At 33.3% G+C, this 24,314-nt stretch overlaps 1 protein-coding gene across 10 annotated transcripts in view; it reads right to left on the reverse strand.

The window, feature by feature from the left end:
- The window catches only part of LOC114331044 (probable phospholipid-transporting ATPase IA), a 231,133-nt gene extending 207,480 nt beyond the window's left edge, over positions 1–23,653 (reverse strand). For 3 of the 10 annotated variants that reach the window (XM_050658930.1, XM_050658929.1, XM_050658931.1), the window contains exon 1: positions 8,466–8,630. Coding sequence is in view for 2 of the 10 variants with exons in the window: in XM_028280514.2 (XP_028136315.1) it covers positions 23,493–23,550 (58 nt within the window). In the remaining 8 variants the exon portion in view is untranslated. Of the gene's footprint in view, positions 1–8,222; positions 8,360–8,465; positions 8,632–23,036; positions 23,212–23,492 lie in introns of those variants that run through there. The other 7 variants (XM_028280510.2, XM_050658928.1, XM_028280509.2 and 4 more) reach the window with 6 other exon arrangements.
- Positions 23,654–24,314: the final 661 nt, after the last annotated feature.

The following is a 24,314-nucleotide window of genomic DNA, read 5'->3' on the forward strand; positions in this document are numbered from 1 at the left end:
ATTGTTTAAAATTTTTTTTAATAAATGTAGCAATAACTCCGAAATTATGGCTTTTAGTTATAGGGAATATCATATGAAAAATAATAAGTATCCCTTAAGGATTCCAAAACTTAAAAAATATATAGGGTGTTCCATTTGAAATAAGAAAGTTCAGTAGATTACAAGAAAAACGGACGATTTGACAACAATGGAATTACCACTATGATATCGGCCGCATTAAAAGGCCCTCACCCACCAAAATCCATAAAAATCGCTCTAGCCGAGCGGTATCCGAGAAATTACCGTGTTGCCAGACTTTCTCACAACCCTGTATAGAGTCCAATCATCAGATATGTGACCTCCAAAAACGAGACTGACAAGCTAAATTTTCCCGAGAATGTCAATTTTGGGACAAAAAAAAGATACAAAAAACAACGATTTACTAAGAATTTGTACGCCGAAGAAAAAAATGTTTCAAACAAGAAATGTAGCTGACATGATTTTGAAGAAACATTTCTTATAGTAGTCCTGTCGCCAGTAGGGGTACAACGCCCTCCTTAATTCAGATGGACTTACCCAAGTTTTCTTTATGTATTTTGACCCGTAGAACACGAATTTTTTGGGTAACAGTCGATCCGGATGTCGATAAGATTGTTATAAACAAAGAACTTGAGGAATCGCATAACAGCGATTTTTCGCAAAACAAAACATTTTTTTGTATTTTTTGGGTCATTCTAAGCAAAAAATGTTTTTACGAGTTTTTTCGTAGGATGCATAGTTTTCGACATAAACGCGGTTGAACTTTCAAAAAATCGAAAAATTGCAATTTTTGAACCCGAATAACTTTTGATTGAAAAATAAAATAGCAATTCTGCTTACAGCATTTGAAAGTTCAAGTCAAATTCTATCGGTTTTGATGATTTTCATGGCTAAAAATTAATTTTTTTATTGTTAAACAAAGCTATAAACACATAGTGATTGAATGATGTTTTCAATGCATTTCTAATTTGAAATCGAACGAGTAGGCGCGCATACAGAATTTCTACGTATAGGCCAGGGTAATAAGACAAAAATATACCCTGTTCGTGACACTTCAGCAGCCAGGGTTCTGAAGCGTTTTTTCGACAAGTAATACCTATAGGAACAAATTGTAACTATTTCCTGCGTAGGATCTGGCGGCCATTTTTATTTATAAACAATTAACTGTCAAAAAATGGCATTTTTCCCTTTTTTTTTAAATCAATGGAAAACAGAGAAGTTTATGATTTTTTTAGTACAAATATCTTTGATATTACGGAAAACGCTTTAAAATGACATACTACAAAGTTTGATATACCTATTTATTGTTAATATAATTGCGAAAAAAGGTCGGAATTGCAAAAAAATTATTTTCGCAATAACTGTTGTAAAAATTAGTGTACAGATTTGAAATTTTTGTCAAATGAGGGTTCTTTGGTGCTTAATATGTGATAAAAATTTCAAAGCGATTCATTCAATTGTTTAAATTTTATTCGAATTGTTTATCTCAGAGAGCATTTTTTTTGCAATAACATAAGTCAGAAAAAAAAGTGAATAAAAAATACATTTATTAGTAATAAATAATTATGCAAAAGTATCGTAAATCTTTCCTTATAAACTTCTTGAATAACTTTTTTCAAAACAATTAACTTTTTTACCCTGTTTTAAGTGCACAACTACCAAGTAATGTTATTTATATCATAATTGATAAAAAATTGTAATAAATATATATAATTTCTTATATAACAAAATAAAAAGTTTGTATCCCGAATGAAGTACGTGCCTCCTAGTGGCGGGATACGGGCAACAATACATTGGCTTATAGGGCAGTCCTTACAGTAGGGATCCTGGCCTATACAGAAAAATGCAGGCGGGTGTGGGGTAATACTGCACTTTGGTTGCATTGGTGGTGTATTGGCTAAACGTGCAGGACAGGGCAGGGTATGGTGCTGATAGAAAAGGCATTCAGGCATCAAATATCCAAAAATCTTTTCAGGCCATAATAATGAAAAGACCTTCTCCAAACGAAATAAAAACTTATACTGAAATGATGGCATCTCCTGAGGTAAAATGTTCCGGAAGTAAAATGAGCCTCCATTCGGATCTCCGGGTGAGGACTATCTCAGGGGGAACACCATTGCAGGTTAGAAAAATCAGGATAGGGTCTTGGAATCTTGGTAGTCTTACAGGTAAGAGTCTGGAGTTAGTGGATGCGCTCAAACGAAGAAGAGTCCAAATTGCTTGTATTCAAGAAACTAGGTGGAAAGGACAAAGGGCGAAAGAACTAGGTGATGGATATAAATTGTGGTATGTAGGGAGTAGTAACACTAGAAATGGAGTTGGTATAATTGCTGATAGTGAAATGAAAGATAACGTAGTAGATGTTGTAAGAACGAGTGATAGAATGATGTCAGTGAAATTTGTAATTGATAAAGAGGTATTGAATGTTGTGTGTGTGTATGCTCCTCAAACAGGTCTGGGTGAGAATGAAAGAAGAGCTTTCTATGATCAATTGGGAGACATACTGAGTGATATTCCAGCGGAGGAGAAAGTTATAATAGGAGGTGATTTCAATGCACATGTGGGCCAAGCCAAGACAGGATATGAAACAATACATGGGGGATTAGGCTTTGGAACTAGAAATGAAGCTGGAGATGACATGCTAGAATTAGCAACAGCATTGGATATGGCGATTGTTAACACATTCTTTAAAAAGAGAGAAACTCAACTTATTACCTACAAAAGTGGACAACATCAATCCCAAATAGACTACTTCATGATAAGGAAAGAAGACATACGTGAATGCAAGGACTGCAAGGTAATAGTTAGTGAGACAGTAAGCCAACAACATAAGCTGCTTGTTCTGGACATCGAAGTAAAAAGCGAAACTAAACAAAAATATCGGAGAGGACCACAAAAAATCAAGTGGTGGATGCTAAAAGATGAGAAGGAAGGTCTATTCAGGGAAAGAATAGTAGAAAAAATATGTTGGAACATGAAAGGAAGCCCTAACACAATTTGGAGAAAAATGGCCAATATTATTAGAGAGACGGCTATTGAAATACTTGGGAAAACGTCAGGAAAGAAGTTTGAAGATAAAGAGACTTGGTGGTGGTCAAATGAAGTACAAGGAAACATAAAAGAGAAGAGAAAATTATATAAAAAGTGGCAAGAAACCAGATCGGACATAGATCTTCAAAACTATATGGTCGCCAAAAAGGAAGCGAAAGTAGCAGTAGCAAAAGCTAAAGCAGAAGCGTATTCAAACCTATACGATCAACTTGATACCAGGGAAGGCGAAACGAAGATATATAAAATAGCCAAACAGAGAGCAAAGAAAGCAAAAGATTTTAATCAGATTAGATGTATCCGAGATGAAAATAATAAAATACTAGTTCACGAAAGGGATGTCAAAAAGAGATGGAGAAAGTACTTTGACAGCTTATTAAATGAAGAATTTGACAGACAGCCTGTAGAGTCAACGGAGACAGTAGCAGCAATGGTCACCAAAATAACCAACAAGGAAGTGGCTCAAGCGCTTCAAAAAATAAAGAAAGGAAAAGCGGTAGGACCAGATGATATTCCTGGGGAAGTATGGAGAGCATTGGGAGAGACAGGAACAAGGTGGCTAGCAGGTCTATTTAATAGAATTATGGAAGTTGGACAAATGCCAGACGAATGGAGAAGCAGTATACTGGTACCTGTTTACAAAAACAAGGGAGATATACAACAATGTACAAACTACAGGGCTATAAAACTGCTTAGCCACACCATGAAAATATGGGAAAGAGTAATTGATAGACGGATACGTGAAGAAACCGAAATATCCGAGAATCAATTTGGCTTTATGCAGGGTAGATCAACAACAGATGCAATTTTCATTATAAGGCAGTTGATGGAAAAATACAGGAGTAAAGAAACAAACGCTCATATGGTATTCATTGATCTTGAGAAAGCATATGATAGAGTTCCTCGAGAGATTCTGTGGTGGGCACTCAATAAGAAAGGAGTCCCTGGTGAATATGTAAAGATTGTGAGGGATATGTATGAGGGAGTAACGACTAGTGTTAGGACAGGTGTGGGAGAGACTGATAAATTTCATGTGAAAGTAGGATTGCATCAAGGTTCTGTGCTTAGTCCGTATTTATTCTCATTAGTTTTGGACCAGATAACAGCGAAAATACAGGGTAACATTCCATGGTGCTTAATGTATGCTGATGATGTCGTGTTAGTAGGAAATAGTGAAAGAGACTTAGAACAAAAACTGGAACAGTGGAGACAAGCTCTGGAGGAAAAAGGTTTAAAACTTAGTAGGACAAAAACAGAGTATTTGGAATGTTCATTTAAAGATGGAGCTACTACAAATAAAATGGTATCTTTGGATGGTGAAATGATTGTAAAAAGCAATAGTTTTAAGTACCTAGGATCGGTATTACAGAGTAATGGAGAAATAGATGGAGATGCATGCAGTAGAATTAGGGCTGGATGGATGAAGTGGAAAGAAGCGAGTGGTGTGTTGTGTGACAGAAAAATTCCAATGAAGCTGAAGGGAAAATTCTATAAAACAGCCATAAGACCAGCTATGATGTACGGAACTGAATGTTGGGCAGTGAAAAAGAAAGAGGAACAGCGAATGCATGTGGCGGAAATGAGAATGCTTAGATGGATGAGTGGAGTGACAAAGAAGGATAAAATTAGAAATGAGTATATTAGGGGAAGTCTAGGTGTGGCACCAATTGATGCCAAAATGAGAGAGCATAGGTTAAGATGGTTTGGTCATGTTCAACGTCGAGACGTTAACCACCCAATACGAAGAATAGCTGAAGTGCAGATTCCTGGAAGGAGTAGGAGAGGAAGACCAAAGAAGAACTGGGGGGAGACGATAAGGCAGGACATGTTGGTAAAGGGGATTAACATTGATATGGCCCAAGATAGAATTGTGTGGAGAAATGCAATTAGGGAAGCCGACCCCGCATAGGGATAAGGCAAAGAGAATGATGATGATAACAAAATAAAAAGTTTATACGGAAAGATTTACGATACTTTTGCATAATTATTTATTACTAATAAATGCATTTTTTATTCGTTTTTTTTTTAACCAAGTTGAAAATATAATTCATGCTCTTTCATTTGTCACCTGTGGAATGGTTCTAGCGTAATTTTTTCTGACTTGTTATTCCAAAAAAATGCTCTCTGGGATAAACAATTTGAGTAATATTTAAACAATAGAATGAATCGCTTTGAAATTTTCATCACATATTAAGCACCAAAGAACCCTTATTTGACAAAAATTTCAAAGCTGTACACTAATTTTTGCAATAGATATTGCGAAATTAAATTTTTTTGCAATTCCTACCTTTTTTCGCAATTATATTAACAATAAATGAGTATATCAAACTTTGTAATACGTCATTTTAAAGCTTTTTCCATAATCTCAAAGATATTTGTACTAAAAAAACCATAAGTTTCACTGTTTTCCATTGATTTGAAAAAAAAAGGGGAAAAATGCCATTTTTTGACACTTAATTGTTTATAAATAAAAATAGCCGCCAGAACCTACGCAGGAAATAGTTACAATTTGCTCTTATAGGTATTACCTGTCGAAAAAACGCTTCAGTATCCTGGCTGCTCGAGTGTCATGGAAAAAATCTTATTACCCTGGACTAGTATATTATGTACATTAAAACGCATGCATTGGGCACGGGAAACACTATGTGTTTATAGCTTTGTATAACAAGTAAAAACTTAATTTTTAGCAATACAAATAATCAAAACCGACAGAATTTGACTTGAACTTTCAAATGCAGTAAGCAGAATTGATATTTTATTTTTTAATCAAAAGTTATTCCGGTTCAAAAATTGCACGTTTTCGATTTTTTTAAAGTTTAACCGCGTTTATCTCGAAAACTATGCATCCTACGAAAAAACTTGTAAGACCATTTTTTGCTGAGAATCACCCAAAAAATACAAAAAAATGTTTTGTTTTGCGAAAAATCGCTGTTATGTAACTCCTCAAGTTCTTTGTTTATAACAATCTTATCGACATCCGGATAAACTGTTACCCAAAAAATGCGTGTTCTACGGGTCAAAATACTTAAAAAAAACTTGTGTAAGTTCATCTGAATTAAGGAGGCCGTTGTACCCCCACTGGCGACAGGACTATAGCTACTTTTTGTGTAGAATGAACCGTTTTCTCAAAAACAACACTTGAATCGACCGGCGATTTTGAATCTCAGTTACGCGCGCGAAATCAATTACAGTAGAACGTCGATAATCCGAACGTTCGCTAATCCGAACGCAAAAAAATTATAAAATTAAAAAATATGATCTCGGAGCGAATTTTTGGATTTAATGTGACAATATGGGCAAACTATGACCGCGGATTTTTGTTTTTGTTTATGCACAAATACATACAATATATTTGTTTATTAGGTATGCAGGTGTTTTATTCCTTGTAACTAACACGTATGTACATATGTAGTATGTTTATGTGCTTTGTATGTATTTTGAACATATGTTCGATAATCCGAACAATTTGATAATCCGAACTACCGCTTTACAAATTAGTTCGGATTATCGACGCTCTTCTGTAGTTAAATAAAATTTGTATCAACTTGATGGTAAATTTTTTTGCATTTTTCCGTAAATGAAACTGATTCTATAAAACTGTTAAATAAATAAACGTTGGGCGATTTTTGTCATGTGTTACGAATCTCGTGAGATCAATGAGATTGATCGGAGCGGATAATGCTCTCCTAGTGAATCGCATAACTGATTCGGACTTGGAAGAGCTTCTAGACAACTCTAGACCTCTCTCTCTTCCTTAGAACATACCAAAAGAGAGAACACTTCAACTTTCTCACAACATCTCATACAAAATAATCATACTCTCAACATCCCAGAAGACGTCTCATTGTTACATAACATCCCTCAAAAAAACTTCCTAAAATTTGACCTGTATGAGGACTTAGAAATAGTTAAAGAGAAGCAGAAAAGTCCTAATTGTGTTAATCGCCATGTTTCTTTTAATCGAGATTTTCAACCCCTACACCGACAACTTTTTTCATAACACATATCATCTATATCCTCTCATCTTATGTGTATCATCATACTTTTGACTATCATCTACCTTTTTTATTTCTATACAAATTTTCTATAAGCAACATCCTACTTCAAAGTCTCAATACATTTTATTCACATTTTATCGTTCCACATTCTTATTATTTCACTTCTACAGCAATTTAGACATACTTCTACATTATCCGGTTTATTTTCTACATTATTGATTATCTCCACATCCTTCCACCCTGATTATCCACCCTTCTTCCTTATTCATCCATTCATTTTCGGGCGGTTTGGGGTTGAGTCTCTTGGGTTATCAGTCTTATCAAGTGTTTTTAGTCTCATTCTCATTCGCACATAACAACAAAATTTCTTCAGCCAAACGAAATGTACCATCACTTTCCAATTTTGTCAAGTTTATCTGTACTCAACAAATTAGATCAAATTATCAGTCATCAAAACACTCACACATTAATCAATAACTTTATTGTACAACTTGTATAACTTGAATTGTACATTTATGTACAAATTAAACAAATTATGATATCCTAGACGTATTTCGTAACAGGCCTTTTTAATAATTCTAAGTCTATTACCACTTCTGAAAGATCCTAATGTGTTGCTGACTGCATAACACCTAGTACCTATTAATTTGTCACGTTCATATATTTTTGTATTTAATCATCACATATTTCACAATTTTACATTTATGTTCGAATATTTCTAACACCAATATATGGATATTTGATAATGTTTTATTTTCAACATCAACATAAACTTTAAATTCGTTGGCTGAAGTAACAAAATAGTTCATAACGTCGCATTGACAATCTGTCACTGGCATACTTCTAAAATTCTTTCACCTTTCAGTTCAGTTGACACTGAACCTCAATTTTCAATATGTGAGGTTCATTCCTTGCATATCACATCCACGTGGGTTAGAGTCCTGTGTTGCCCTGGGTTATATCCAGGAATATTTGCAACATCCATCTGTTGTAATAAAAATATGTAGTATCATTTAAGCTCTTGAAACTTTTAAAGGGTTCTTACCCATAACTTTTTGGTGGCTCACGCATGCATGCTATTGTAGGTATGGCCCCTGTCAATTCTTAACCTTAGTCAACTTTTATAACATTGTCTATTATTAATTACGTTATACTTACTTATTTTAGGGCTTAACACTGATGATGGATTACCTATTAATCCGAAAACGTTTTGTTTTCTGATGTAACCCTTATTGGGGTCTTTTAAATATACCTTTTACAAAGGATCTTGTATTTTTTTTCTAGACCTCTCAGTGAATCAACTGTTTAAATAATCTTCGAACTGTTTATCTGAATTTTCTCGAATATTAGTACTTAGGTATAAAAAAACATATATTATTTATAAAGGAACGAATAACTTACTTGTCAGATAAAGTGATAAAGGTGTTCTAATAAGGTAAACCATACAAATCTGAACAATATCTTAACGAAACAATCAGCAGATTTACTTAGAAAAACACTTTACGGAAACTTGAAGATACCAAATTCATTTTTACGAAAATTTTATAGACACTTATGATTCACTTAATCCTACAATAGCGTCATTTATATGAAAGATAACGTCTTTTATCCTTTTATCTTAAAATTCCTGATAGTTGGTCTTCATTGGAATAAATCTGAAGATATCTTAGGAAAAATATGGCGATAATGAAATAAAAAAATCATAAATATCTATATTATTATAACTAATTCATTCGAATAATGATAGCAGATGATAATAACATGTGTTTTATAGATTTTAGAATATTACGTTAACAGCTAGATAGAGGTCAGTGTAAACACAATTAGAAACCTTAATAAGGAAGGTACTTAGAGCGCTCATTTTTTTCATTTTCATGCTTCATGCATTAAGTAAGTTGCCTGTTGTGGTACTCATCGTCTTCTATGGCATTCATTCTTTGAATGTATTCATTCCAATCTTATTTGTATTGTTTATATAAGTATGTTTAGCTTTGCTCTTGTTAGTTCATTTATCTTCGTATTTAACACATCTTATAATATCTTGTCTTGCCCCTTTATGTGGCTTTCTTTTCTTTTTGTAGCTGTCCAGATCTCTCTTCCGTATATGACGGTTGAATCCTATGGATCTGCGTATGACTGTCTTATTAATGATTTCTGTATAGTTACTTTTTTGTTCGTAATTTTCTATGTTCTTTGACTTGGAGTTATTAAGGTATTGTTTATATTCTATTGCTAATAAGACTCATTAAAGCCACAATGGATGAAACTCAGGCATGTGTACGAATACAAAACCACCGGACAGACTTTTTCAAAATTTCGCAGGGACTAAAGCAGGGAGGTGGGCTGGCCCCAACATTGTTTAACCTGACACTGGAGTATGCGGTTAGGCACATACAAACTGGACGAGGAAACCTACTGACCAACCGAACGGTTTAACTGGCCGCTTATGCCGATGATATTAATATTATGAGTAGAACATCAACAGGAGCACAGGAAACATACGCAGAGTTAAAAACACAAACAAAAATGCTAGGTCTGGAAATTAACACAGAAAAAGCCAAAATAATGACTCAGACGAGAAGAAATATAGTCCCACAAAACATTAGACATGAAGATGACATTGAAACGGTTGGAAAGTTTACATACCTGGGAGTAGAAATATATGCCGACGGATCAGAAGACGGAGAAATACGGAAGAGAATAACGCAGGCAAACAGAGCTTATTTTGCCCTCTCCCATATATTGCGGTCTAAAAGTGTCCACCGAAATACAAAGATGAGAATCTATAAAACTTTAATTCGACCAATAACATGCTATGGCAGTGAAGCCTGGGTCCTGAAAGAAACATCCAAAAACAAACTCGACACGTTCGAAAGGAAAGTACTGAGGAGAATACTAGGACCTGTGAGGGAAAACGGAATCTTTAGAAGTACAACAACGAACTTTATCAACTTTATAAGGAAGCACCCCTGTCAGACTTCATTAGAATACAAAGATTGCAATGGGCCGGACATGTGATAAGAATGGGAGAGGACAGGCTACCAAAACGAGCACTGAATGCTAGAATTCAGGGAAAGAGACCGGTTGGAGAGCCAAGAAAACGCTGGGAAGACACAGTAAACAGCGACGCACAAGCCCTTTTAGGAGTCCGTGTATGGAGAAGAGCAGCCACAGACAAGCAAGTCTGTGGAGGCAAAAAATAAAGGAGGTCAAGGCTCAATTTGGGCTGTAGTATCGTAAAAGAAGAAGAAGAAGTTTATATTCTATTAGTTTCTATTTTGCTTCTTCTTCTTCTTAACGTGCCCTATCAAGTCCACTTGACGTTGGCGATTAACATGGCGAAACTGTCTCTGTCTCGAGCTATTCTAAATAAGTGTTCTGCTTTCTTTATTCCTGTCCACTCCCGGATATTCTTCAACCAAGAGGCCTGCTTTCTACCAATTCCTCTGCGTCCTTCGATTTTAGCCATCATAATAAGTTGAAGAATATTATACCGGTCTCCCCTTACTACGTGTCCAAAATAGGCCATCTTTCTATATTTGATGTAATCAAGCAGCTCGCGGGTAGCATTTTGCTGCTTTTTCTAAATCTGTCGACCATATCTATCATTATCCCTTTTCTTTTCCTTTATCGTCCCTTTTTCTAACTATTTCGTCGGCCAGTTTTTTACTCTTCTTCTTCTTCTTTCAGGTTCCTGTCTGATTATTATTGAACGTTGCCTGATCATATTGTCAATAATAACTTCGTTTAGGGCAGCTTGAAATAGATTAGCGGATGTCTGTTGACACCACTCTCGGAGATTTTGGAGTCAAGATGTTCTTCTTCAGCCTATGCTGCTTCTTCCGGCGATCGTGCCTTGTATTATGAGGTATAGGTTACACTAGCTAGACCAGTGGTTTCCAACCTTTTTGTACCTGCGCCCCCCTTTAAAAAAATAAAATTGTTGTGCCCCCTTAATTTTTTAACATATCTAATTTTATAAATTCTCAACTCAATCTTGAAAATTTGCTATCACTAGATATGTCTATTATCATTTCCTGCTCTGCTATCGTAAGGCCAAAATCATCATATTTTTCAATCACAAACGGGTTTCTAATCCATTCATATTTGAAAACGAGAATTGCTTTCATAGACTGGTCAAATGATTATTATTATGAACTTTACTTTCTTCTATTTCATCAGCAAGACAGGTAATTTTAAAAGTGGAAAACATGTCAAAATTTTTCAAACTTATTATTATTATCACAGTTATTATTACCCACTGTTCTAATTTTTTCATAAATGCAGTAATCTTGTCTTTCTGCGTAATTGCACGCATTTGAAGCCCTTGCATTGATTTATTTAAAATACTGCGTCTTTGAAGAATATTAACTAAATACGCAAGTTTACAAGGAATTTCTTGCCATAAAACAAGTTTGCTTATTCTCTATTATTATCAGTAAGAAATATGGCGATCCCTTCTTTTAGCTCAGATACCCTTTAAAGTACTTTGACACGAGAAAGCCAGCGTGCCTCACAATAATATAGAAGTGATCTATATTCTGAACCCATGGTATCACACAATTTTGCGAAAAGCCTTCCTCTTTACAGCGCTTATAATAACTTCAAATACTGTTAGTAGATCTTCATCCATATCTCTTAAAACAAGCGATTATCTATGAATCATGCTATGCGTATGCGTACAAACTGCACGAGGAGCCAACTTTCGAGCTCGTGCGTGTAGACTGGCATTTTTCCTTGCCATAGATGGAGCTCCTCATAGTGGAGCTGTGCATAGTTCCACACAGTTCTCCCACAGAATATCATTTTCATTAAAAAAATTATCAATGATATTAAACACTTACTGTAGTATTGCCTTCAATAAGTTAACAGAATAACATGTTTTCTCTAACATCAGTTTCCACAACATATCTTACATATTATGTTATCAAGTGTGCGTCCTTAAGAACATCGGTAACCTCATGTACTTGCAACGCGCAAGTAGATAGTTTTATTTTTTCTATTAATTGATCGCAGAGATCTTCAGATATTCGTCTTCCCATCGTATTAGCAAGTGGAATGATTTTAAGTTGATCAGCATATGATTCACGGAGCATCATTTTTGTGACACCTATTCGACTTCTGTGGTTTGTATTCGAAAATGATATTTTGTAAACAGCTGCATGCCCCCCTTGTAACACACTCGCGCCCCCCTAGGGGGGCGCGCCCCACAGGTTGGAAACCACTGAGCTAGACTCTCTGGATGTCTCATTACATGGCCAAAATATTGTAACTTTCAAATTTTTCTTGTTTTCGTTATTTCTGTGCTCTTTTTGATTCGGTATAAAGCTATTTAATTTCTTATTCAATCAACCCAATTTATCCGTATTATTTGTTGGTTGATCCACATCTAAAATGCCTTCAATTTTTTCATTAATGTCTCTGTAAAGGCCCAGTTCTCCATGTCATACACAATGTGGAGAATATGTAGCAGAAGATTAGTCACATAAGGTGGCTCTGGCTTTGTCAATTTGTATTCTTATTTCTTTGTTTATATCCCAGTTATCGTTTATGTTGGCGTTTAAGAGGATCGGTACGTATTTTGGGCTGCAATGCTATTCAAATGGGGATTCATTTTTTTCGAATCCTGAGAAAACTAATAAGTATTTTTGAAAAATTTAAACGCAGAATGAAAGATTACGTTATTAGCGAGGGCCAAAAGTCCCTGAGAACTTCTGTAATGTTTATTTTAATAAGTTACAGGGGTGAAAAACTAAGAGAAAATATAGTGTGCTTTTTAATTTCAAAGATCTCATTCGAAGGAAACTTCTTATATGTATATTCTAAGGGACTTTCGGCTCTCGATAATAATTTAGTCTTTCATTTTGTGTTTAAATTTTTTAAAAATATGTATTAGTTTTTTCAGGATTCGAAAAAAATGGACATCATGTCCGTGGAAATCGAACATTCGCTATTTTTGTCATACAACGCACTCATTCGAATATAATGTTATGACAAGATTGTTTGTCAGGATTCGAAAAAAATGGACATCATGTCCGTGGAAATCGAACATTCGCTATTTTTATCATAGAACGCACTCCTTCGAATATAATGTTATGACAAGAGTCAAGACAGTGACAAGTAGAGATGTGTCCGACCCGCTATTTTGATATAGTAGTTCATTCTGCTACTGCTTTTTAACGCTTTTACGATGATAATAAAATCAATCAAAGAGCTGTTTATTAAATAGTATTGATAGTGTATTTGAAAAATAATAATTGATTTAAGGAGTACAATTAATAAAAAGTTATTTATTGTTTATACAGCGTGTCTACTTAAGTTGGAAACATATGGGAAACTTTTTTAATATTCATTTTACGAAAAAAAGTTATTCTTTATAAAAAGTTCTGCATGCCCCAAAACCTAAGAATCAATCATCAGATATTAAATTTTCTCAATATTATACGAGGCATGTCAAAAAATATGAATTTCGGTCAAGGGTAAAGTACCTTTATTTCTCTAAATATCGAAAATTCTTATAATAAAAAGTTGTTTGGAATTAAAAACTAAGATCAAATATGCAATTACATGCTTCTAATTGAAAAAAAAAATTTTTCTCAAATTTATGGATACCCAACGTCGTTTTTAATTATTACAAATATGATAACTCGTTTATTATTCATTTTACGAAAAAAAGTTATTCTTCATAAAAAGCTTTGCATGGTCTAAAATTTAAGACACAACCATGATATATCAACTTTTATTAATTTTATACGAGGTGTGTCAAAAAATATGAAATTCGCTCAAGATTATAATACCTTTATATCTCACAATATTTCAATTAGAAGGATGTAATTGCATATTGAAACATAGTTTTTAATTCTAAACAACTTTTTTAATCACCGTTTTCAATATTGTGAAAAATAAAGGTACTTTACTCTTGAGTGAAATTCATATTTTTTGACATACCTCGTATAAAATTAATAAAATGTGATATCTGATGGTTGCATCTTCGGTCTTAGGACATACAGAGCTTTTTATAAAGAATACCTTTTTTCGTAAAAGTAATAATAAAAGAGTTATCGTATGTGTAATAAATAAAAACGAAGTTAGTATCAATCAATTTGAGAAAAATTTGGAAAATATTTTTTTCCAATTAGAAGCATGTAGTTGCATATTTGATCTTAGTTTTTATTTCCAAACAACTTTTCATAATAAGAATTTTCGATATTGAGAGAAATAAAGGTCCTTTACTCTTGAACGAAGTTCATATTTTTTGACATACCTCGTATAATATTGACAAAATTGGATATCTGATTATTGAATCTGAGGTTTTAGAGCATGCAGAACTTTTTATAAAGAATAACTTTTTTTCGTAAAGTGAATAACAAACAAGTTTCCCATATGTTTCCGACTTAAGTAGACACGCTGTATATTATTTATGAAACATCCAAGTACTTGAAGTCATTAAAGTTCAAATAAAAGTATTATTTTATAAGAGTTTGTTCCGATAGTAACCGTAAATAGGTACGAGTTTAGCTATAAAGTAGAGTGCCCATGGTGGCATAAAATGTAATAAATGCTAATGCTTCAAGTACGTACTACATTTTTGAAGATTTCACTACACTTAAAAAGCATTTGCTTTTCTCCGTAGTATTTGCTACTATTTACCAGCCTACATAGAAGAATGTACTACGCTTTTGAAGTATGTGCTTGTTTAGTAGTATTTTGCTTCAGTTTAAGTAAAGTTGGTGGGTGGACGTCTTCGGCGTAGGTATTTTTTTGTTACAATATGGCAGCATTTATGAATGTATGCCATTGAGAAATTTACAAACTAAGAAGAAGATTCTTAATTTTTGGGGTCATTCTTTTATGAAATAAAATTTAACATTTGTGAAGAAGATTAACAAATAACAATTGTTCATTTTTCTATTCTTCGCTTTTCAGTAACACATTTCTTGTAACAACGTCCCATATTTTAATTTACGCAAATAAAGAAATAAATAAAGTATTTATAAATTAATTGAGTAATACTACATTTATACAACGCAGTTCTTCACATGTTCAAACCTTAGGAATCTAAGCTTTCCATGGTAACAGTACATTATTAAAATAACTTTACAACTTTTTTTCTTTTTCGACTATTTTTATAGTATATAAATAATGGTAACCACTGAATACATAATTAGTGAAAAAATTATCCTATCATTTATACAAGTAAAGGTTATCCAAGAACATTCAAAAACTGAACGAAACCGAAATAGCCATCGCTACCTTTCTAATAACAATGTCACTGTCAACCTAATGTTTACATCTGCAGTTTCCATACCAGTGAGAATTTTACTACAGGTAATTTGCCGGTAAAGACAGAAAAAGTAGGGATAGCCGTAAAATATTTGCGAATTATGTACCCATAGCCTTAAGTAGATGGTACTACTTATTGTGTCCTCTTTCTAACTGTACTCCATATGCTCTCATTGTTGTTCTGAAGCTATTTCCTTGTGCCATTTTTATAATCAACTATTTTCAATGGGAAATAAGCCACAATTTTACCAAAAAAATGATTTTAGTAGTATTTTGTATTTTGACAACGAAACCCGATTTGGGCTTCGAAACGTTAATAAAATCATTTTTTTGGTAAAATTGTGGCTTATTTCCCATTGAAAATAGTTGATTATATGCTCTCATGTTAATTGGTTGTAACTCTGTTTTTCTGACAACCATGTGACGATAGCGCATCTGATTCGCATTATCAACTCACCAGCGATGCGTACACATGCGCTCCCACTATTTTCCACTACTACCAACAAAGGCGAGGAGATGGGTCGACGGAATAATATAAAAGGAGCGAACCACAAACCATACATACTCATAGACGTTTCACGTAAATTGTCAAGGTCAAGACAGCAAATTAGTTACCATTCCAATCAAGAGATGCCGCTGTCAGTCAATTCTCTTGTCATAATTAACAACTGACAGTTGACAATTAAATTAATTTCTTATTTACTTTTTATTTTACAGTTTGTGGCTTAATTATTTTATTATAGTGGTGTTACGTTTTTAATTAGATTTAATTACAATTTTAATAAGTGCATTAACCTTCTCTCCATTTTTATGAGCAGAATTTTTAGTTTACATTGATCATCCCGTGTTGTGTTTCTCCACATTAAAAAAAACAATATAATAGATCCCGAAACAGTTTATTCCAATAGACAAGTGTGTCATCAACATTTCGGACCTATATATTTTTGGAAGTTTGTAAAAGATTATAAGGTAATATTTATCTAAACAATCATCCTATCTACAAGATTTTTTCAAAAATTTTCATTCAACTCGATACACATTAGTTCTTTCACGTGACACATAGCAGTAGTGTTTAGCATTTTGAAAACAAATTGGAATATTTGAAGTTTTTAGTAAAATATGGAATAAAACATTGAATTGTATTTCTGTTGTTTTAATTTCCTGCGAAATTTCATCAAAAATTCCGCAAAATTTATAATTTGAAATTCTCACGTAACTAAAATTTGTCAATATAGTTCCCATTCCAATCAAGAGATGGCGTTAATTCGATCCGAAAGATTAACATGGTCGTGAAACGTCTATAAGTATGTATGGTTTGTGGAGCGAACGCTGTAACAGTCAGTAACTAGGCAGTCTATGGAGAACTGATCTAAACACTTGACTAGTGGCCAAAAGACATTGCCTGGAAGCCAAACGGACTTTTATGTATTGAGTTAAAAGCCAAACCGTCCAGCTATTTAGAATTAATAAATCGCTGACCCGTTATTTTCTGACTGTCTATTGAATGGCCTCTCCCATTTTCGTCTTTACACCAATGTGTCCTCTTTCATCTTTACACCATCTGTCCTATATTGATGTGTGTGAATGTACTGACAAAGCGTCGTGTTTATCACATATATTAACTATACAATCGAACCCCTATAAGTCGGCATCCGATAACCCAGAAGTCCGGCAAACCCGGACCAATTTTCATCGGACAAAACAAAAGTTTTTCACTTTGACTGAGTTTTTTACCAAGAAATAAACAATACTCTTCACAACTTTACGTAATATAGATGTACAGTGCATATGTATTTCATGTTTTTGCGATTAAAATGAGTATTTGTTTATTATTTATATGTATTTTATTAATTTTTACCATATTCTCCGGCTAACTTGGATTTTCGATAACCCGGATCGGTCGCAGTCCCGATTAATCTGACTTATCGAGGTTCCACTGCACTTACAGTAGAACCCCGCAAATCCGAACTAATTGGGGGAACAGCCTGTTCGGATTCCGAAAAGTTCGGATTATCCGAAAGTTAACCTAACAAATAATTCAAAGATTTCATTGTCGTTGATTTTGAGTAGTTGCACCTTGCACCTGTCTCACTCACTCCCTCTCCCACTAAGTTTCAAATCACTGCCTATCAAAAGTCTTGCCTCAAAAGAAGAAGCTTGTGCACATGAATATGCAAAGTTTGACTCTTATGGCCTGTTGTAATGCTGCAGCAACAACGAAATACCTTTAACGATCATTGGAAAATGTAAAAAACTACGAGCTTAGAAATACGTTAACATGAACTCTTTGCCTGTTTATTATAGGACCCAAAGGAAAGCATGGATGAATAGTGCACTTTTTAAGAAATGGTTTGAAAAACGATTTGTTCTATCTGTTTCGAAATTCATTAAGGAAGTGGGGCTTCCCAACAGAGCCCTACTTTTCTTAGACAATGCTACATCACACGCCGGAGTCAAGGGACTTATATGTGATGAAATTAAAGCTGGTTTCCTAAATGTGACCCCATTATTGCAACCCATGGACCAAGGTGTTCTGCAGTTTATAAAACTGCATTATAGAGATTTGTTACGGACTGTATTAGAAAGTGAGGAAAGTTCCACTACTGATATCTTAAAAAAAATCACCGTAAAAGATTTCATCTATTGGTTGGCTGAGGCCTGGGAGAACTGCCTTGAGACTTTAATTAGAAAATCGTGGAAGAAGTTGTGGATAGATTTACAATTTGAAGAAGCTCCATTTTTTGTCTTGAATTTTTTAATTTTTGAAGATATTCTTCTTTAGCGGCGAATCGATTGAGGGTAAAATTGTACATGAACCACGCGCCTGCGCACACTGACAGTATGTAGTTCATTGCTAATCTTTCAAGATAGGTATGTATGTATCTGTAACCGTGCAAATAAGTCATTAAAAGAATATATTAGTGGTTTTAGGAAATGTTTTATTTATTATAATTCTTGTGTTTCTGGATTTGTGTTTCCCTGTAGTAAAATAATAAAATATGTAGGCATAACATTTTTACAGTTTGTCGCCGTGTTGTGTAATTATATCCGAAACTTACGTGTCAATTCAAGTGGCTCGATGGCGTAGTTGGCAGAGCGGTGGGACAGAGAACGGAAGCACACGGAAGGTCGCGGGTTCTAATCCTGGACGATTCATACTTTTTTTTATTTTTCGTTATTTTAATAAAAATTTTTTGAAAGTGGTAGATAAGAAAGTTAGTTTAATTTTTAAATAAAATACAAATAACCTGTTAAGTATATTTACTTCGTTTAAATTACCTATATAATAGAAGAATATCTTCTTACGTGCGTACAAAGTACACACACATTCTTTTTTTTCACTTTCCGTTGGTTCGGATTTGCTGAACGTTCGGATTAGTGGGGTTCGAATTTACAGGGTTATACTGTATTTTTATTTACAGATAGCCGTCAGATAAAAAACCGTCATCATTGTATATTTATGCATGTAAAAGTAAAAAACCCAAGTACCTAATATTGTTTATCAGAAAGCATAACAATTTATAATAGTTTGAATTTTAGATTTCCATCTCATCATTTATTACAAAATTTAATGTAGCTTTACCTGATGAACAGCCAACTTGTCAACAGGCAGATTGTCTTGATGGGAGAGAATTTTTGACTAGACAAAACTAAGTATAGTGGAAATATTAAAGTGGAGCTGAAGGGGTTAATTGTTTTGATGCTGATTTGATAAAAAAATGCTTTGTTCTATATCGAAACAACTTCTTTTTATCAAGAGGCACCACAAGACAAAATTACAACAATTGGAGCACAAATTTATTGAACATACACCATATTAGACAGATTTTGATCATGCAACCATTTCCTGTCCCTAAACTTAAAAAATGAGAATGTTTCCATCCAAATTTCACACAATTAAGAAAATTAATGTTTAGAAGAACTAAAAAGAATTGGAAAAGATATTAGAAGATGTATTAAGGGAAAAGAAAAAAAAGGTGATATAATTGTGAAAAGTGAGAGCTTTAAAAACCTATGATCAGTATTACAAAGTAATGGGGAAATACACTCACCGGCAAAAAATTCCGCCACCCAAAATGTTTGATTAAGTTTGACAATTTATAACTTTATTATTTGTACTCCGATTTTCAAGATTCTTGCGTGAATGGAAGCATTGTATTTTCTCCTAACTTTAAAAAGTTCTGTGGAACAAATTGGAAGCCTGATTTTTTAATGGCATTGACTTTATGTCAATCAGCCAGTCACAGGCTGATTTTGTTACATACTCCTTTTTTATTATCCTGGAGATATTCCTAAAATTTTGCCTTTTGAATTATCCGAATATCTCTTTTCTTGTAAGAGCTGTACAATTTTTTGTAAATAAAAACACTGATTGACTCATAAACATAAATATCTCAAATAGTGGTTGGATTGATAGATTAGAATGGCCTGCATACAGCCCAGATCGCAATCCTATTGAGCAATTATGTGATCAATTAAAATAGCTATTTGCCGTCTCCTAGGCCTCCAAAAAATTTGGTACAGTTATGACAATGATAAAGGAATATCGGGCTATTCCCCAGACAAGGATAACACATCTTTAATCGATGAAAAACAGATTTCGAGCAGTCGTTGTCGCTAGAGGTGGACATACCCGCTATTGAATTGTTTTGTTTTTAATTTTGTTTTGTGTTGTTAATTTTAGAGCATTTGATATTTTTAATTAAGTAAACCATCAAAACAGTGTTTTTATTTACAGCTTTTAAAACAAAAGAGATATTCGGATAATTCAAAAAACAAAATCTTAGGGATACCTCCAGGATAATACAAAAGGCTGATATGATAACAAAATCAGCCCTCCAATTTTTTCCACAGAATTTTTTAAAGTTAGGAGAAAATACAAAACTTCCATTCACCCCCGTATAATGCCATCTAATCAAAAAATTTTTGTTGCCGGAATAATAACAAACGATATCAATACACGTACCTACAAACTGATGTAAGAATCTTGAAAATCGGAGTACAAATAATAAAGTTATAAATTGTCAAACTTAATCAAAAATTTTGGGTAGCGGAATTTTGTGCCGATGAGTGTAGATGGAGATGCATGCAACAGAATTAGGGTTGGATGGATGAAATGGTAGGAAAAAAATTCCAATGAAGCTGAAGGGAAAATTCTATAAAACAGCCATAAGACTGGCTATGATATACAGAACTGAATGTTGGGCAGTTAAAAAGAAAGAGGAAGAATGAATGCATGTGGCAGAAATGAGAATGCTTAGATGGATGAGTGGAGTAACAAAAAAGGATAAAATTAGGAATGAGTATTTTAGGGGAAGTCTACGGGTGGCATCAATTAATGGCAAAATGAGGGAGAATACGTTAAGATGATTTGGTCATGTTCACCATCAAGACGTTAATTATGCAATACGAAGAATTGCTGAACTGCAGTTTCCTGGAAGAAGCAGGAGAGGAAGGCCAACCAAAGAAGACCTAGGGGGAGAAGACCTAGGACACGTAGGTAAAGGGGATTGATGTTGATGTGACCCAAGTTAGAAACTTATGGAGATAATGGCAAAGATAATGAATGAAATAAGAGAAAAGAAAATAGCTATGCAAAATAAATTTAAAAATGTAAAATTATACTTATAATGGTGTCCTTACATTTTCTGTTAGCAGAAATTGTCTCTACAATGCATACCATGCTCATGCATAATATTCAACTGATTGACTTATGGAGTTCTCTATTGTATTCTCCTTTTCATGAACATTTTTTAGTGCGTCACAAATTATAGAAAAAAAGGTAAGTCCGTGATATTACACATTTATGACATTTATTCTAATGTGACATTTTAGTTAAATCAGACAGTTGTCAAATTTTATTTTCAATTTGGAATAAAACCAAATCAATTGTGTCTATTGCATTTATAAAATGGTATTTTCTTTCATTTGTATAGTCTTATAAATTGTACAGATTATATTGATAATATTATTATTTTATTTAATAAATAATTCTTTTTTGATTATGGCGCCATCTATCGACAACTAGAATAATCACCGAACTAGAATAATTACCAAAGTATTCACAGACATGCCTTTTTTTCTGTCACATACAATTTAATGCGTTAGAGAGAAATCGAAAAACTGTGACGCACTGAAAGATGATCATGAGAAAAAGAATATAGTGTCTAAAATAATGACATCTTGTGAACACATAATGAAAACAAATAACACAAATAGTAGATAGTAGATAGTAACACAAATGTGTAGATAGTAACACAAATTTTGAGAATTCACTAAAATGGCTCAAATATAATGGTTTCAAAGATATAACAAAGAAAACAGTAACTTCATTATAAAAATCTAGATATTCCTTCTGTCACTGGAAAAGAAATTGTAATACTGAGTTGTCACAGATAATACCTTTTGGACAGTGCCAGTACAGTAAAACCTCGATAGAACGGATCTCTATTTAACAGACTTCGGATATAACGGACAAAAATCAGAGCAAATGTAAAAAAAAATTTGAATGCAAAAAATTATGAAAAATCGAATTCTAAAAGGAAAAACAACAAGGACAGGATCTCGGCACTGCTTTGTGCTAACACTGATGGATCGCATGGATTAACTAACTAAGTACTATAATTATTATTGTTGGTAAATCTCGTAAACCTAGTGTTGTCAAAGATATAGGTACTCATCAAAAGGTATCATCTGCCCGTTTCATATTATAGCTCTAATATGGCATGGTTCACCTGAGATATTTTCAAAAATTGGTTTTTAAAGGATTTGTGCCTGTAGTGAGAAAATTTCAAGAGAAGAAACTGGTAATACCGCCTAAAGAGGTGAAATGTTTAGACAAAGCTCCTGCTAATGCACCTGAAATTATTCTAAATTCAGAAGATGGCAACTTTAATTGTATGTTTTGCCAAAAAATACATCGGTTATTCAACCCATGAATCAGTGAATATTTTGTCAACCAAATGAGTATATTGCAGCAGAAAGTTTTTAGATGAAGTAGAAAAGTAAAAAAGTTGTGAACAAAACTTTATTAATTTTTTAACTTACAGATACAGTATTTCTCATGATCATCTTTCAGTGCGTCACAGTTTTTCGATTTCTTTCTAACGCATTAAATTGTATGTGACAGAAAAAAAGGCACGTCAGTGATTACATTTCGTCGGTGACATTTTTATAACATTTATTCTAGTTATTCTAGTTGTCGGTAGATGGCGCCATAATAAAAAAAAAATTTTTTTTTAATTAGATAATAATATTGTATAATTTATAAGACTATACAAATCAAAGAAAATACCATTTTATAAATGCAAGAATCGCATTTGATTTGTTTTTATTCCAAACTGAAAATAAAATGTGACAACTGTCAGATTTAACTAAAATGTCATGTTAGAATAAATGTCATAAATGTGTATTATCACGGACTTACCCTTTTTCCTATCATTTGTTACGCACTGAAAAATGATCATGAAAAGGACAATACATGTACACTGTATCTAAATACAGTACCTACATAATTTAAAAAAAAATTGATTGATTGTAAACCGATTTTTATACAACAGACTTTCGCCTTTAACGGGCATCCTGTCCCCCCAATTAGTCCGTTATATAGAGGTTTTACTGCATTTGGCATCGACTCAAGCTCTATAACCATTTAAATAACTGTACAGATATACCACATCATACACTTACCAATTCTAATTTACTCATATTCATATTTAAACACTCTGGGCCTAACTTAATACACACCACACATTGATTCAGTTATAACATCATATTTTATCAACATTGTAAATAAACAACCATAAACAAGGATATCTAAATCTTTATAACTTTATAGTATGAATGACTCTTTGTGTTAACAGGAAAAGATACTAAAGAAATAGTGTACCAAATTTTTTATCTTTTATATCTGATAAAAGATAATGAATATAATATACTTATAGATATGTGTATGAATTTTCTTTTACTAAATATATGAAGTTGTACAAACCAAATTAGGAAAAACCTGTACAGGTAATAGAAGCAGTTAGAATTGTCATAACATATGAAGTCATATCTATTAATTAAGCATTCTAAGAGCGCATTATATCAATTCCAATTTAAATTCTGATAACATTCTGATAACTGTAATTGTTTAAAAATTACCTCTTGTTTTTTCTAGAATTGTGCTATATGTGCTTCTTTTGCTGCCAAACTTTAACATACTCTCACTCACGCACTACTAGTATTTTTACACTTAACAACAATACATTTTACAAAAATAAATATTTACGAGTCTTAAAAAATTTCTATTTTTTGACACTGACACTGGTGTGTATTTTAAAACAAGGTTACGCCTCTTCTTCTAATTCGTGATTAGACAAAATGGCCTACGTTAAAGTTAAAGTGGTCAAGCAGCCACGGTGACCTAAAGGTGGGATTACGAGGACCGATCATTCGACATTCATAAAAAATATTTAAATATTTTATTACTGTAAAAAAAAACAAATAAAAATGACCATGATTGAAATAGGTGGTGAACTAGGGAGTAAATATAATTTAATACCTTAATACGATGAAAACAATATTTTTTTAATACCTTAAATTCATGGTACAATAAACTTTCATATTTTCAATAACAGATAGCAGATAGTTCACAGACCATATATACTTATAGACGTTTCACGACCATGGCGGATACGATGCGTATCGAGTGTACGTAATCCGGGCCCATGTTAATCTTTCGGATCGAATTAACGCCATCTCTTGATTGGAATGGGAACTAAATTGACAAATTTTAGTTACGTGGGAATTTCAACTTATAAATTTTGCGGGATTTTTGATGAAATTTCGCAGGAAATTAAAACAACAAAGACAATTCAATGTTTTATTCAATATTTTACTGAAAACTTCAAATATTACAATTTGTTTTCAAAATGCTAAACACTACTGCCATGTGTCACGTGAAAGCACTGATGTGTAATATTG

Source organism: Diabrotica virgifera, chromosome 8, assembly GCF_917563875.1.
Source record: "Diabrotica virgifera virgifera chromosome 8, PGI_DIABVI_V3a".
In the NCBI taxonomy this organism is placed as follows: domain Eukaryota; kingdom Metazoa; phylum Arthropoda; class Insecta; order Coleoptera; family Chrysomelidae; genus Diabrotica; species Diabrotica virgifera.